We start from the raw sequence: 12,518 nt of genomic DNA on the forward strand, positions 1-12,518 counted from the left end.
GAAGAGTGTGGGTAGCAGGAGCGAAGAAGAAGTGTACCCCTGAAGAGAGGAGGGAGAAGGATCAGGGAGAATGAAGTGCGGGCTCTCCTGTGGTTCATCAGGAGGAGTTTAGTGTTAGTGTGACCTATTGTTGTTGTTTTGGTATGTGGTGGGAGAGAACTGGAAATAATATATGTTTAACCAAATTTTTAAAAAGTCAGAGGCACTGTCCCTAAATATTGTTGAAAGAAGAGAGCCATGGGATGAAAACTGGATAAACCTTGGATGGCAAATTCATTCCAGCTCTCAAGAGAACGCCTGTCAACTACCAGTGGCTGATGGAGGCTTGGAGGCCCATTCAGGCTCAGTGAGAAAGTGTGCCGTGATCAATTAGTGATGTCTGCCTTGGTATGGGATGGGGGAGATCTGGTACACGTGCTGACATGGGTCTAGTGTGGCAGTCATAGGTGTAAGCAGATCAGCTTTCCTTATGAATATGTTCCTTTCTGCCTAGGCTACCACCAGGAACCCCTTAGAGGTTAGAAGATTCTTTGTCTCCCCTTTTTCCTGCACCATATTTTCACTATATCACCTTGCTGACTTCCCTCCTGTACATCTTCACAACAACCCCCAGTCCTCCCCTAGACTGATGCAGTAACCTGTTAGCAGATCACCCTCATTCCAGTGCTTCCTGTTCCGATCATCCAGAACTCCTATGAGGTAAGTCTTCTGATGACCCTCCCAGCCCCAGCCATGCTCAAGCACCCATATCTTTTGCCTTGTATGCCCTCCACCAACTGGCCCCACCACTTGTCTTATCTGCCCTGACTCCTCCCTGGCTCCCTCTTGGCTCCATCCGTTCCCCACTGTGCCTGGCCAGATGCCCTGAGGTTTCTGGGGCTTCCAGGCACCCACTGTGTACTCTAAGCCAGGGGCTTTGGTGTGCAATTCAGACTTCCAAAGCAGATCTGCTTTTCCTGAGTTTTTACTTCTTGGGGGGAGAAACACGCCAAGCAGCTTAATCACAAGGGCTTTGAAGTGATTCAAATGATGGTCTCCTGTGATAGCTGTCCCCCACTAGGCCCTGGCCAGGGGCCCGATTTAGTTATTGGCATATGTGGGGGTGTGGGCTTGGGCAAGTCTGACTGCTTATTCTTCCTCTCTCTCTCTCTCTCTCTACACACACACACACACACACACACACAGCTTTCATTTCAAAGCGCTCAATGTATTTTCAAGGAACTGCCTCACTTGGTAGCATTGAAAGTGAAATCCAGCGAGGGGCAAGTGAGAGCTTTGTCCTTCACTAACCAACCTGGGCAAGTCCGCCAGTGTGACCCAGTGGTGAGGCCACTGCCTTTCAAGCTGGGACTGAGGGCTTTCAGCCCTGATACTGCGCACCTATTCTTCATTCTAGGCCAGCATTTCTCAACCTGTGTTTCATTATCGCATGTCCCTCCAACCTCCCTAGCCATTTGAAACATTTTTCCTAACTGCTCCCCCAAGCTGTGGTATTTTAATACCACAGATATAACATATGTATATCTGTGCCTTATACATAAAAGAAGTAAGATTTTTTTTACCTCTCAGAATACATTTTTGCCCCCTTGGGGGTGATATTATCTTGTTGATGACACGTGCTCTTCTAGACCAGAGCTTCTCAAAGGGTGGTCCCCAGACCAACCACATCAGCATCACCTGGGCCCCACCTCTGGAGTTTCTAATTCAGGTTTAGGGTGGGGTCAAAACTTTCATTACTAATATAGTTCCCCGGCGAAGCTGATCTGGAGCCAACACTTGGAGAACCAGTGTCGTCATGCAAACTGGCTATATTCTGGAACCCAAGAGACTTGGGTTCAAATCCCTGCTCTTCTGCTTTGTAGCTGTGACCCTTGGTCAGTCTATAAAAGTCCCTGAGCCTTGCTCTACGTGCCTATAAAGTGGAGTAATGATGTCTCCCTCATACACTACTGTGAGGGATAAACGGGTCCAGCCAGTGCCTGGCTCACAGCAGGTACCCAACAAAATGAGGTTCCCCTCCCCTCACCCTGGGGGATATTGCAGAACTGCGGGAGGCCTGGGGAAGCAGGGCTCAGATAGGGAAAGGGATGATGAGAGAGGTTAAGCCTCTTCAGCCTGGAAAGTGGTGTCTGGGCTGAGATGGCGCTGTAATGCAGAAAGTGGTGGAAAGTGCTAGCTTGGGCTCCTTCACCAAATCCTTACACCCCAGGGTGGTGAGGGCCTTCGGGTACCGGAGAAGGGTTTGTTTAGTGTCAATTACAGGAAGGAGAGAGTGAAATGACAGAATTCATCAGTCCGGTGTTTATGGAAAATGAAAATGCCTCCCCATTGACCTGCTTGCTTCCACCTGCCCTCCTCCAACCCACTGTGAGCTTCTCACAAGGCAACCCCGACCACGTCCCTCCCCTGCTGACCTGGCTCCCCACTGCCCTCAGGACCAGGGCCTGGCTTTCTCCCGGGCTGGGCATTCCACACCCTGCGTGGCTGGCCCTGCCTCCCCCTGTGGCCTCCTCCCCCACGGCCTCCCTCACGTGCTGAGCTCAGCCACGTTCAATTACTGCAGCGCCAAGATCGGGCTGCACGCTCTCCTGCTCTGGGATCTTGGTACTCGCTGTTCCTCTGCCTGCAACAGACCCTCCCTCCACACTTCCCGGCTGGTTCCTGCTCATCAGTCGGGGCTGGCTTAGATGATCTCTCCTCATTGAGCCTCCCCTCCCAGTGACGGCTGGGGAGGCTCCCCCCTCCCACGGATTCTTTCTCACTTTTCCTGACGGATATTTTTGAATATACACAAAAGGAGAAAGAAGGGACTAGTGGACCCCCCAAGGAGCCACTGTTCCATGTTAACAATTATCAGCACAGCCCCTGCTGGTCTCCACAGTGTTCCACCAAGGCATTGCAGCCTGTCCCCCTGACTGCCTGCAGGTTCCTGAGGCTGAGACAGTGATTCGGGCCCCACCAGCTCTCAGGACATTCGCACAGAGAAGGCCCTCAAGCCACTGTGGGTGGATATTAAGAGTCCCCATTTGTTGAGCACTTGCTACAGATTCAGGTGCTCTGCTAAGTGCTTCCGCGTCTGAGCTCACTGAGTCCTCATAGCGTCCCTGTGAGACGTGGGTTATTATTACCTCCACTTTACAGACTGGAAAACTGACGCTCGGAAGGTTACATAGCTGGTCGGTGGTAGAAGGCAACCCAAGGCGGTCTACTCTGCAATAGAGCTGCTCATTGAAAGAGAATGTGAGCCACATGTGCTATTTGACATTTTCTAGTAGCCACATTAAATGAAAAAATAAATAGGTAAAGTTAATTTTAACAGTATGGTATCTTTAACCCAGTACATTGAATATACCATTTCAACATGTCATCAATGTAAGACATTACTGAGATATTTTACAATCTGGTTTTCATTCTAAGTCTTCAAAATCCTGTGTGTTATCTTTACAGCACAGCTCAAATCAGACTGGCCACATTTCAAGTGCTCCAGGGCCACACGGGCAATCGTATTGGCCAGCACAGCTAGCAATCACCACCCTGGACACGGCCCTAAAGCCTGCACTCTCAACCACGTACTTCTCTATACTTAAATGAATTAAGGAGAAAGTGGGTGACTAGGAGTCCCAAGAACCCCTGGTCCTGATCTTTCTTTGACAATAATGCTTAATATTTTATGGCCCTTTAGAGTCTCTCTGGCATCATCTCATCTGCCACGGGAGTTATTATCTCCATTCCATGAATGAGGATTATGGGGTTAAGAGGGCCAAACGCCTTGCTGGACACCCTGCGGCAGGTGGGGGTGCTGGGCCTCACACTGACAATTCTGGACTCCAAGTCCAGCGCTCTGCGGGGCAGCTGCCCCTTGAAGCAGGACTACCTCCCTCTGGTAGAGGAGGGTGTCTGCTCAGACCACAGGCTGGGCTGGCCACTGGGGACAGGAGCCCGCAGAGCTCCAGAGGTCAGGCCCTGGAGGAAGTGATGCCCTTGGTGAGTGGCAGGGCAGGCACTGGCTGAGGGAGCGATGGGGCCCGTGCCAGGTCCTCTCTGGGCAAAATCCTTGTCCTTCTTTGGTCACAGTTTGGCCACAAGAGGCTGAGAAAAAATTGATGGCAGTGGAGCCATAACTTACGTCTGAAGGCCTCTTTGTTCTTGGCAAAACAGAGGGGTCATTAGTAATGGGGAAAGCACTGGTGTGCGGACATAAACCCCCCCGGCTGCAGGGACGGTAAACAGCCCGGAGGGGACAGGGCCTCAGGGAGCCGGGCAGGTTAACCTTGTGCCATGGATCCCTGCGGGCTCAGGCCTGTGTGCGAGGCAGACCACCTGCCCAGGCTCTGGAGGTGCCTGGACACTCGGTCACCCACGGTGCCCTCAGGACTCGCACCCAGCTCCAGGAGACCCTGAGGCCCTCAGTTCTTTCTTTCTAATGAAAATGGTTCCAGAGCACCTGGGCTGGAGCAGGCTCCCACACTGGGCACTCAGGGCCAGCGTGGGGCAGTCAGCATGAAGGGGCCCGGGAGGGCATCCCTTCTTCTTGCTTCAAGCCAAACAGGCACCGGCCAAGCCACCTGGGAGAGGGCTGCGACTTAACACCCTTGGAGAGGCAGGTGTGTGAGGCCAGGCCCTCGGCAGACAATGTTCTTTGCAGCAGTGCCTATGCTGGCCGGCTGGGGTAAGTAGAGAAGAGCCCAAATCCTAGCCTCTGTCCACCTGTCCCCCTGGGGACTGTGCCCTCCTGCCTGCCTGCCTGCCTGCTTGGGTTTGGGCTGAGGCTGGCTCACAGGGAGTCCACACCGGCCCAGGCCTGGGGAGAAGGGCAGGCAGGGGAGCCAGGTGCCCAGGATGGCAAGGGAAGAAAGAGGACTGCCCTTTCCTCATGCTGTCTGAAAAGGATTTGGGTGCGCTCGGGTGGCGACAAATACCCATGACAATGAAGACCATCGTGGCCACCCTGCCAAGTGCTACCTCACTGAGGATGGCAGACATTTGCCGCAGTGCTGCCCCCTCCATTTCCACACCCATGGCAGACTCTACCAACTGATTACGGCACTGAGCCTGCTTGGCTTCCTGGTCCTCTTCGGGCAGCCATTACCAATCAATCAAAGTTGGCAGGTAAGAGAAAACCCATCTGTCATCCTTTCTAAAAGCCCTGAAGGCACATCTGTGCTGGCAACGGGAATCCTATAAAACTATGCTAAGTGTTCCAGGTCTTCCAGAACTTTCTGCCTCCTGCCCCCACCTTCACACACATCCCCTACCTGTCGTTTCACATCCTGGGTCTCCCTCCTCGTTCTGTTGTTTGCACTTGGGAACCTGGTCCAGGAGAGCGTGCCTCTGGAAATCTCACAGGATGCTGCCTCAGGCAATTGCCCCCAGACTCTAAGCTTCAGAGCCCAGCCCAGATACCAAAGCAGCTCTGCCCTGCAGCCTCCTGCTCCAGAAGAAAGGGGTGACCGGGGCCATCTCTGAAGGTTAGAGAGGACCTGAGGGTCTGGGGCTGGTGGCCTGGCACCCAGCACGGACCTGAAATGGACCAATGCCCTGGAGGATGGCCTCCCAGTGTCACTGCAGGCATTATTTCCAGTCTGTCCATGACCTCAGGCCAGGCCCTGGCTCCCTGCTCCCCACCCGCACCTAGGAGTATGTCTGGAAGCAGCCCAGAGCCAATGAGATGAGGAGACAATCCCTTACCCAGCCAGGTATCCTGCCCATGCTGCCACCTCATACTAGGCCCCCAACTCCATCACCCTTGGGGCTCACCGGTGTTCCCTCAGAGCTCCAGCACAAGCCTCCTGTCACTGGGAGGCACTTGCTTTGCTTCCCAATTTGACAAACTCATGAAGGATACCAGTATCAGCGTGGGCCTCCCATCTCCTCTGCTCACCAGGAGAGGGCCCCTAATTCCCAGGAGGACTCTGCCTTCCTACAGAATGGCTTCCTTCCTAGGACCTCCTTTTCCATATCCTGGCCTAAGGACCACCTACCTCTGGAGCACTGGGAGAAAGGACCTTTCCTGGGTTGCACCGCAGTGCTACAGAACAAGAATCTTCACGCATGCCAAGGACTCTGCATTTTTGGTAGGAGCCCCAGCTGATTCTTGGGCATACTGGAATTTGAATACCCGTTACCCTAGAGTGATGCTCATTCATTCATTCTACAAGTACATATTGGGCTTTATTCTTGTTGAGTCCTGTCCTGGGCATCAGAATGGGGAGGAAATGGGGTGCGGGGAGCAGAGGCCCAAACCCCCACTGCTGTTACTGACCACATGAGCTGGTCTGACATTCGCTCTGGGTCCTGGGGTCCCCTGGGCTTAGAAGCACAATAACAGTTATGCTAGAAGCTGCAGGTCACAGGAAGCCCATAATGCCCTGATTTCGTGCATTCCAAGGATGTGAGGGGTCTCCCTCACACCAGCTAACCCTCAACATCCGGAAGGTATTATTAGTTGCTGGCAGAAATAATAATAACAGCTAACACTTATAAAGTACTTTACATACATTAATTAAGCTCTTGACATACAGTGAGTCTTCTGACTTTTGAACCACCTAAGGTAGATACTCTAATTGCTCCCACTTTATGGATGAGAAACTGAGGTATGGAGAGCCACCCCAGGCGGGATGCTCAGGAGACTCCATCCACGTTCTTGATCACTACACACATCGGTGCCTTTTGAGCTTCAGGGAGAAAATGCTCCCAAAATGCCACTCTCTATTCTTGGCAGTGTGGTAGGGAGGGGCAATGGGGTGGACACTGGCCTGGTGGCCTGCCATCCTCCTGGCCATCAGTCTGGCCTGCCCAGATGCACCAGGCTGACCGTTCACTCACCAGCGGGTTGGGCAGGGAGGCCACGTGTGGGGTGTGGGTGTGGGTGGGAGAACAGGGACAGGTCTGGAGTGTGTGAGTGAGTGAGCAGTTTCTCCTGGACCTCACCAGCCGCCTTGCTCCAAAGCCACTCAGTCCCAAGACAGCCGAGGAGCTGCTGCTTTGTTAGTCTTTGGGTGGGGACGTGGGGTGAGGGGTCCCATCAACCAGAACCCTCTTTGCATTCAGTCACTGTTCTGCTCAACCAAGAGATTGGGTGGGGAAGGAGGGCTTACGTGCCTCCCTGCAACATTCCAGACGAGACATGACTTTCTAATGGTCAGAAATGTAAAAGGAGCGTGAAATCAGCCGAAGTTGCAGCTGTATTAGTTCTAAAGTGATGTAACAGCTGCCATCTTTTCATCAAGTGAGTAAAGAAAAACAAAGAAAATCCCAGAGCACTGGTAAGAGTCACCAACGACCTGGGCTCAGAGCCCCAAAGCGCCCAGAAGCCTGAGACCTCGGACAGCGGCGCACACTCCTGCCTTCCACCACCACCCAGCAGCCCCAGGCACCTAAGCCTCTGTTCCAAGCTCCTTTTCCCCTCCCCTGCGCCTCCCTCCTTTAGCCGGTCAGTTCCCTGCCTGGGTCCATTGGCCAAGGTTGTCCCTGGGGGCAGGTCCCTTCATGCCACTGTCCCACATGGCCATAGATCTCTCCACTGTCCTGCAGAGCCTGACACTCCTAATGCAGTTCTTCTTGAGTCGGGGTGGGGGACCAGGGCAGCCCAGGCCTTACCTGAGATGATGGTGTAGCCAATCCCCCGGGGACGTCCTTTATCCTGGTCGATGGCGGTGATAACACGCACCGTCGTGCCCTGGGTGGGAAAGAGAAAGGACTTGAGTTTGGTCGCCCAGCCCCCAGGCTGCTGTTCTTCTTTGTAGCTGTCCCGGCACCCACAGCTTCCCTCCCCATGGGGACTTCCTGGCCAGCCTAGGAAGTAGGTACCGAGTACACAGGCCATCATCCCTGGGACATACGCTGAGGCCCCCGGGCAAACACCTCCATGTCCACTGGAGAGGCCCAATCTTGCTGATTCTCTTGCTTCCCCTTCCCCTCCCCAACTCGCCTCATTCGGATAAACCACCCAGGGAAGAAGAGCTGATGGAGGAGCATCCAGCAGGAGGACAAGAGGTCTGGTCTCTATCTCGAACACACATCAATGCTGTGTGACCTCAGGAAGTTTGCTGCACCCCTCTGGTCTGTTTTTCCCCACCTTAATATGAATAACAACAACTCAGTTTTCAGTAAGGACTGAGTAAAGGAGAAGATAATGAATCAACTACTCTGTGAATGAAAGCATCATAAACCCTGAAAATGAGTATCTCCAGGGATGACCGTGACAACCATGGAGGCCACCATGGTCCTCTGAACCATGCCCCATCCAGCACTACAACCAGCAGCTCCTGCCTCACATGGCTCTGCCCCACACCCCATTCATTCTCCCTGCAGCGCTGGGGGAGAAGGGGCTAGGGGCTGGGACTCCCACATGGGGATTCGGGGACCCCTGCTTTTGGGGAGCACACAATATGCACAGACACTGCTATACAGATATGAGGTTGCTTAGATGCATAAATGTACCCCAGAGTGTACAAGTCCACCTGGAGGAAAGGGTTGTACAGATGGTGACATTTAGGATGGGTCATGAAGAGTGAGTAGGAGTTTGCCAGAGAGAGAAAACAAAAAGGAAGGTGCTCCAGGCAAAAGACACAACACCAGGGGGCTTCCCTAGTGGCGCAGTGGTTAATAATCCGCCTGCCAATGCAGGGGACACGGGTTTGAGCCCTGGTCCGGGAAGATCCCACATGCTGCAGGGCAACTAAGCTTGTGCGCCACAACTACTGAAGCCCGCGCGCCTAGAGCCCATGCTCTGCAACAAGAAAAGCCACTGCAATGAGAAGCCCGTGCACCACAAAGAAGAGTAGCCTCCGCTCGCCACAACTAGAGAAAGACCGTGCACAGCAACGAAGACCCAACGCAGCCAAAAATTAATTAATTAATTAATTAAAAAAAAAAAAAAAAGACACAACACCGGCAGGGGTTTGGAGGCCTACGACTCACTAGGAAGAGATGCTGGCATATAATGGGCACACTCAAGTATCAATTGATTGGCCAAGTGATTGAATAAATGAACGTACAAACGATTGGATCCTAACTTCGCCGCCACCACCACTTGCTGAGTCGCCCCTCACCCAGGGCAATGTTCACTTTGCTCTCCAGGCCCTATCACACCAGCCATGCCTGCCTGAGATTCCGGCCCAGGCTGCAGTTCCCCTGACTGATGGAGAGCAGGACAGCCTTGTCCCCAGCCCCTAGGGAGATATCAACCCTGGCATTTGCATGTCTAATGAACGTCTCTTGTGGCATTGGTGCCTCTCACATATTCACTGGTCATCAGCTGGAGACTGAAGCCTGCAGGCTGCACCCTCCACCCCCACCTGAGCACCTTCTCCTGTGGAAAGAGGCTAGTTCCTGACATGCAGGCCTCTGACCTGGAGGGAGTGCCCTGGGGGCAAGGTGCCTCCGACTCCTCCTGGTCTCCCTGCCAGGACACAGGAGGGGCATCTGCCACCTCACCCTCCTGGGCAGTGCTTCACCTGCACAGCTGTCACTCCAGCCTCTCCTGAGCCCAGGTGTGCGGCAATCCTGAACGCCCCCAGGTTTGGCTGAGGGAAGGTGAGAATGTTGCAGGGGAAACGTCTCCAGCAGAGAAATGGACACAGCGCAGAGGTGGAGGCCACACAGAAAGCAGGTCTGGCTCCTTCCTTTGCACTCCCCGCTCTTCCCCCCCGCCCAGGAGCTCTAGCTAGATCCCATGGAGGAAACAGACTGTTACAAAGTCAGAGAAAGATGCTATTAAACACGCATCTCTCAAAGTGGGTTCTGAGGACCTGAGCTGTGCGAGAGAGTGTGAAGCACCTGCGGCGGCAGGGGCCCTGCTCCAGCGCTCACTATGTGCCTGGCACTGCTGCGAACGCCTTTTGTGTATTAACTCATTTCACCCTCTCAACTACCCCGGGAGACGGCCCCATTTTACAGATGAGGAAACTGAGCACCACGAGTTAAGTGGCCTTTCCAAGGTCCCACCGCGAAGAGGGAATGGTGAAGCCAGGATTCAAGGTCAGGTACTTTGGCTCCAAAATGCTCTTGCCTGCCAGGAGATGCTGCTTCTGTAACAGGTCGTTATAGTAATGATAACTGTCACTTATGAAAGTTGTGGCTATGTACCACGCACTAGTGTAAGCACTTTACATGTATTAATTCATGCCAAATATGGGAAAACATACATTCCCTGTCCCTCCCTTGGAGATGCACGATGGGCTTTAATGTGGTAAAGGCTCCCAGAAGTAGTAAAGCGGTAAAGAAATCTGTTACCCTTTGTTCTCCCCCGTTTTCTGAGCTGAAGACAGATTCTTTTTGTGTAACATCTTAACAGCCTCAGACCCAGGGGTACGTGGGAGGTCATCTGGGAAGCACTGCATTAGATCTGAAGGGTCTACACAAACGGCTCCCCCCATCACTCCAGGGGGCGTCTTTTGGGGGTATGCCTTTCCTGGTGTCACTCCTTACACAAGAGAGGCCTGGATTTGTCCCCAGGCCTGAGAGTCCAGGACTCTGGTCTGAGGCTCCAGCTGCCAGGAAGGGCTTTCTCAACACAGGGTCAGCTCCCTCTTTTACAGCCCCATCCAATCTGTGCCTCACGTGTGTTCCAGCATGAGGGTCCCCTGGCTGCCCCTGGCCTGCTGAGGGCAGGGGCTGGCCTGCCAGGTCAGCTGGGCCCAGTGCCTACCAAAGCACCATTCCAGACAGTCGCTAAACAATAAACCTCAAGGGGCAGCTGCATGCTTGCAGACGTACAACCAGGGCCTGGAGTGGTCAGTGAGCCTCGGGAGGACGGGAAGGGGGCCAGCGCTGGCCTGTGCAAAGAGGGGAGGTGGTAGTCAAGGAACCCTCAGCCCTCAGAGCCCTGTGAGAATCTCCCCACGGGTAGCCCTGCCCTTGGCAGCCTGGAGTCCTCCTGGGGGGCCAGGGCTCAGATGGCCCAGTGGGAGAGCCAGGACCAGACGGCAAGGAGGCTGGCTCTCCCCCGGAAGAGCCACACCTGAGCTTCCACGAAGAGAGCTCTAAAAGGCTCCTGACAAAGTTTGGGTTTTCATCTTTTTGGATAAATAAATCCATTTTTAATAAAACCCTGAGCTTTTAATACAAGTGCAGCCACAAAGACTGGAAATGTTATGAGAAGGAATTAACAGGGAGGACTAGGGGCTCCTGGGAACCCACCGCTCTTGTTTCAGTCTCAGTGATTATATTTTCAATATACTGAAACTATTTCCAAAGATGAGAGGATGGAGAAGTGCCTGTCGCGGGCCTGGGCCCCTCTACAGGGGTGCACTCTGCTTGGCTGGCTCTCCAGAGAGGTACCCCAGCTTGGGGTGCATCAGGGTATGGCCAGGAGAGCAGGTAGGTGGGCGCAGAAGGGCTAGAGTTGGGGCCCACCTGGCCACAGGGCTTCTTCCCTTCATAGGAACCCACACTGCAAGCAGGAGGCTTCCTGGGAAATGAGGCCCCCACCTCCGCCCCCAAGCCCTCCCCCGAGAGGCTAAAGGTGCACAGGCATGCAGGGTCCCAACTCCTTATTGGGGGAAGATCAGTACAGCAAGGGGGTTAAGGGTGTGACTCCGGTCAGCCTGTCTGGATCTGAATCCATTGCGTGAGTTACTTAACTTCTCACCATTTGGGTTTTCCCCATCTATAAAGTGGGTATTACAACAGTCCCACACCTCAGCAAGGGATACATGGAAAGCACTTGAAACAGCACTGGGTGCACAGAAAATGCTATAAAAGTGACTGTCACTATTCACTGGAGCCTGGAACCGCCGTGCGCATCTGATGAAAGCTAAGAGGCCTCTTCCCAGACTATGCATGCATGTGACGTTCCAAACAATTCCAGCAAAATGCAGGCCCCGCAGGACCCCAGGTTAATGATCCCCACCCTGGAGGGAAGACGTTTTCTGGGAATTCTATAGAGAGAAGAGCTAGGAGCTCACAGGGAGAGCTAGCATTAGTTGAGCACCTACTGTGTGCCAAGCACTGTGCTGGGCTCCCGCATAGGTTCCTTCACTTTTTTCTCACAACCTCTCACAGTAAGGGTACATGTGGGGAGATTGCGGCTCAAGGTGTGGTGAGGGGGTGAGTTAGGGTGCCAGGCAGCCCCAGCCTCTGAGGCTTGGGTACCAGTAGGGAAGTCGGGGCAGAGCTGAGACGAGCTGGGACCGCTCTAGAAGGAACATGACTCTCCCTTCTGTGGCTGCCTCCTTCCAAAGAAGCTGGCCAGGAGAGTGGCTGAAGCTGGAGCCTCAGGGGGCCTGTCTACCTCTTTCTCTGCCGGCCCAGCACCATGCCCCTCCCCCATTTCCATGACAGGATTAAGGACTTGAAAGGATGACATGCAGTTTGCTTCAGGAGTGGGAGGCGCCCTTGGGGGGAGGCAGCCCATGGGTCCGGAAGAGACTTCCGACAGGAGCTGCCACAGCAGATTCTGAGGCAGAAAATCCTATTTCTCAGTCCTTAATTCCAGTCAATTCCAGTCAAAGGGCTGATAGGCATCGGCTGGCAGTAATTTGTGCAGTTTATCCGCTCTTTTCACCTTCTATCGG

The 12,518-nt window shown here is 53.7% G+C and overlaps 1 protein-coding gene across 1 annotated transcript in view; it reads right to left on the bottom strand.

Moving 5' to 3' along the window:
- The window catches only part of CDH23 (cadherin related 23), a 392,970-nt gene that overhangs the window by 250,633 nt on the left and 129,819 nt on the right, over nt 1–12,518 (bottom strand). The window contains 1 exon segment of the mRNA XM_060034829.1: nt 7,600–7,678. Coding sequence (XP_059890812.1) covers nt 7,600–7,678 — 79 coding nt within the window.

This window comes from Delphinus delphis, chromosome 16 (genome assembly GCF_949987515.2).
Source record: "Delphinus delphis chromosome 16, mDelDel1.2, whole genome shotgun sequence".
Classification (NCBI taxonomy): domain Eukaryota; kingdom Metazoa; phylum Chordata; class Mammalia; order Artiodactyla; family Delphinidae; genus Delphinus; species Delphinus delphis.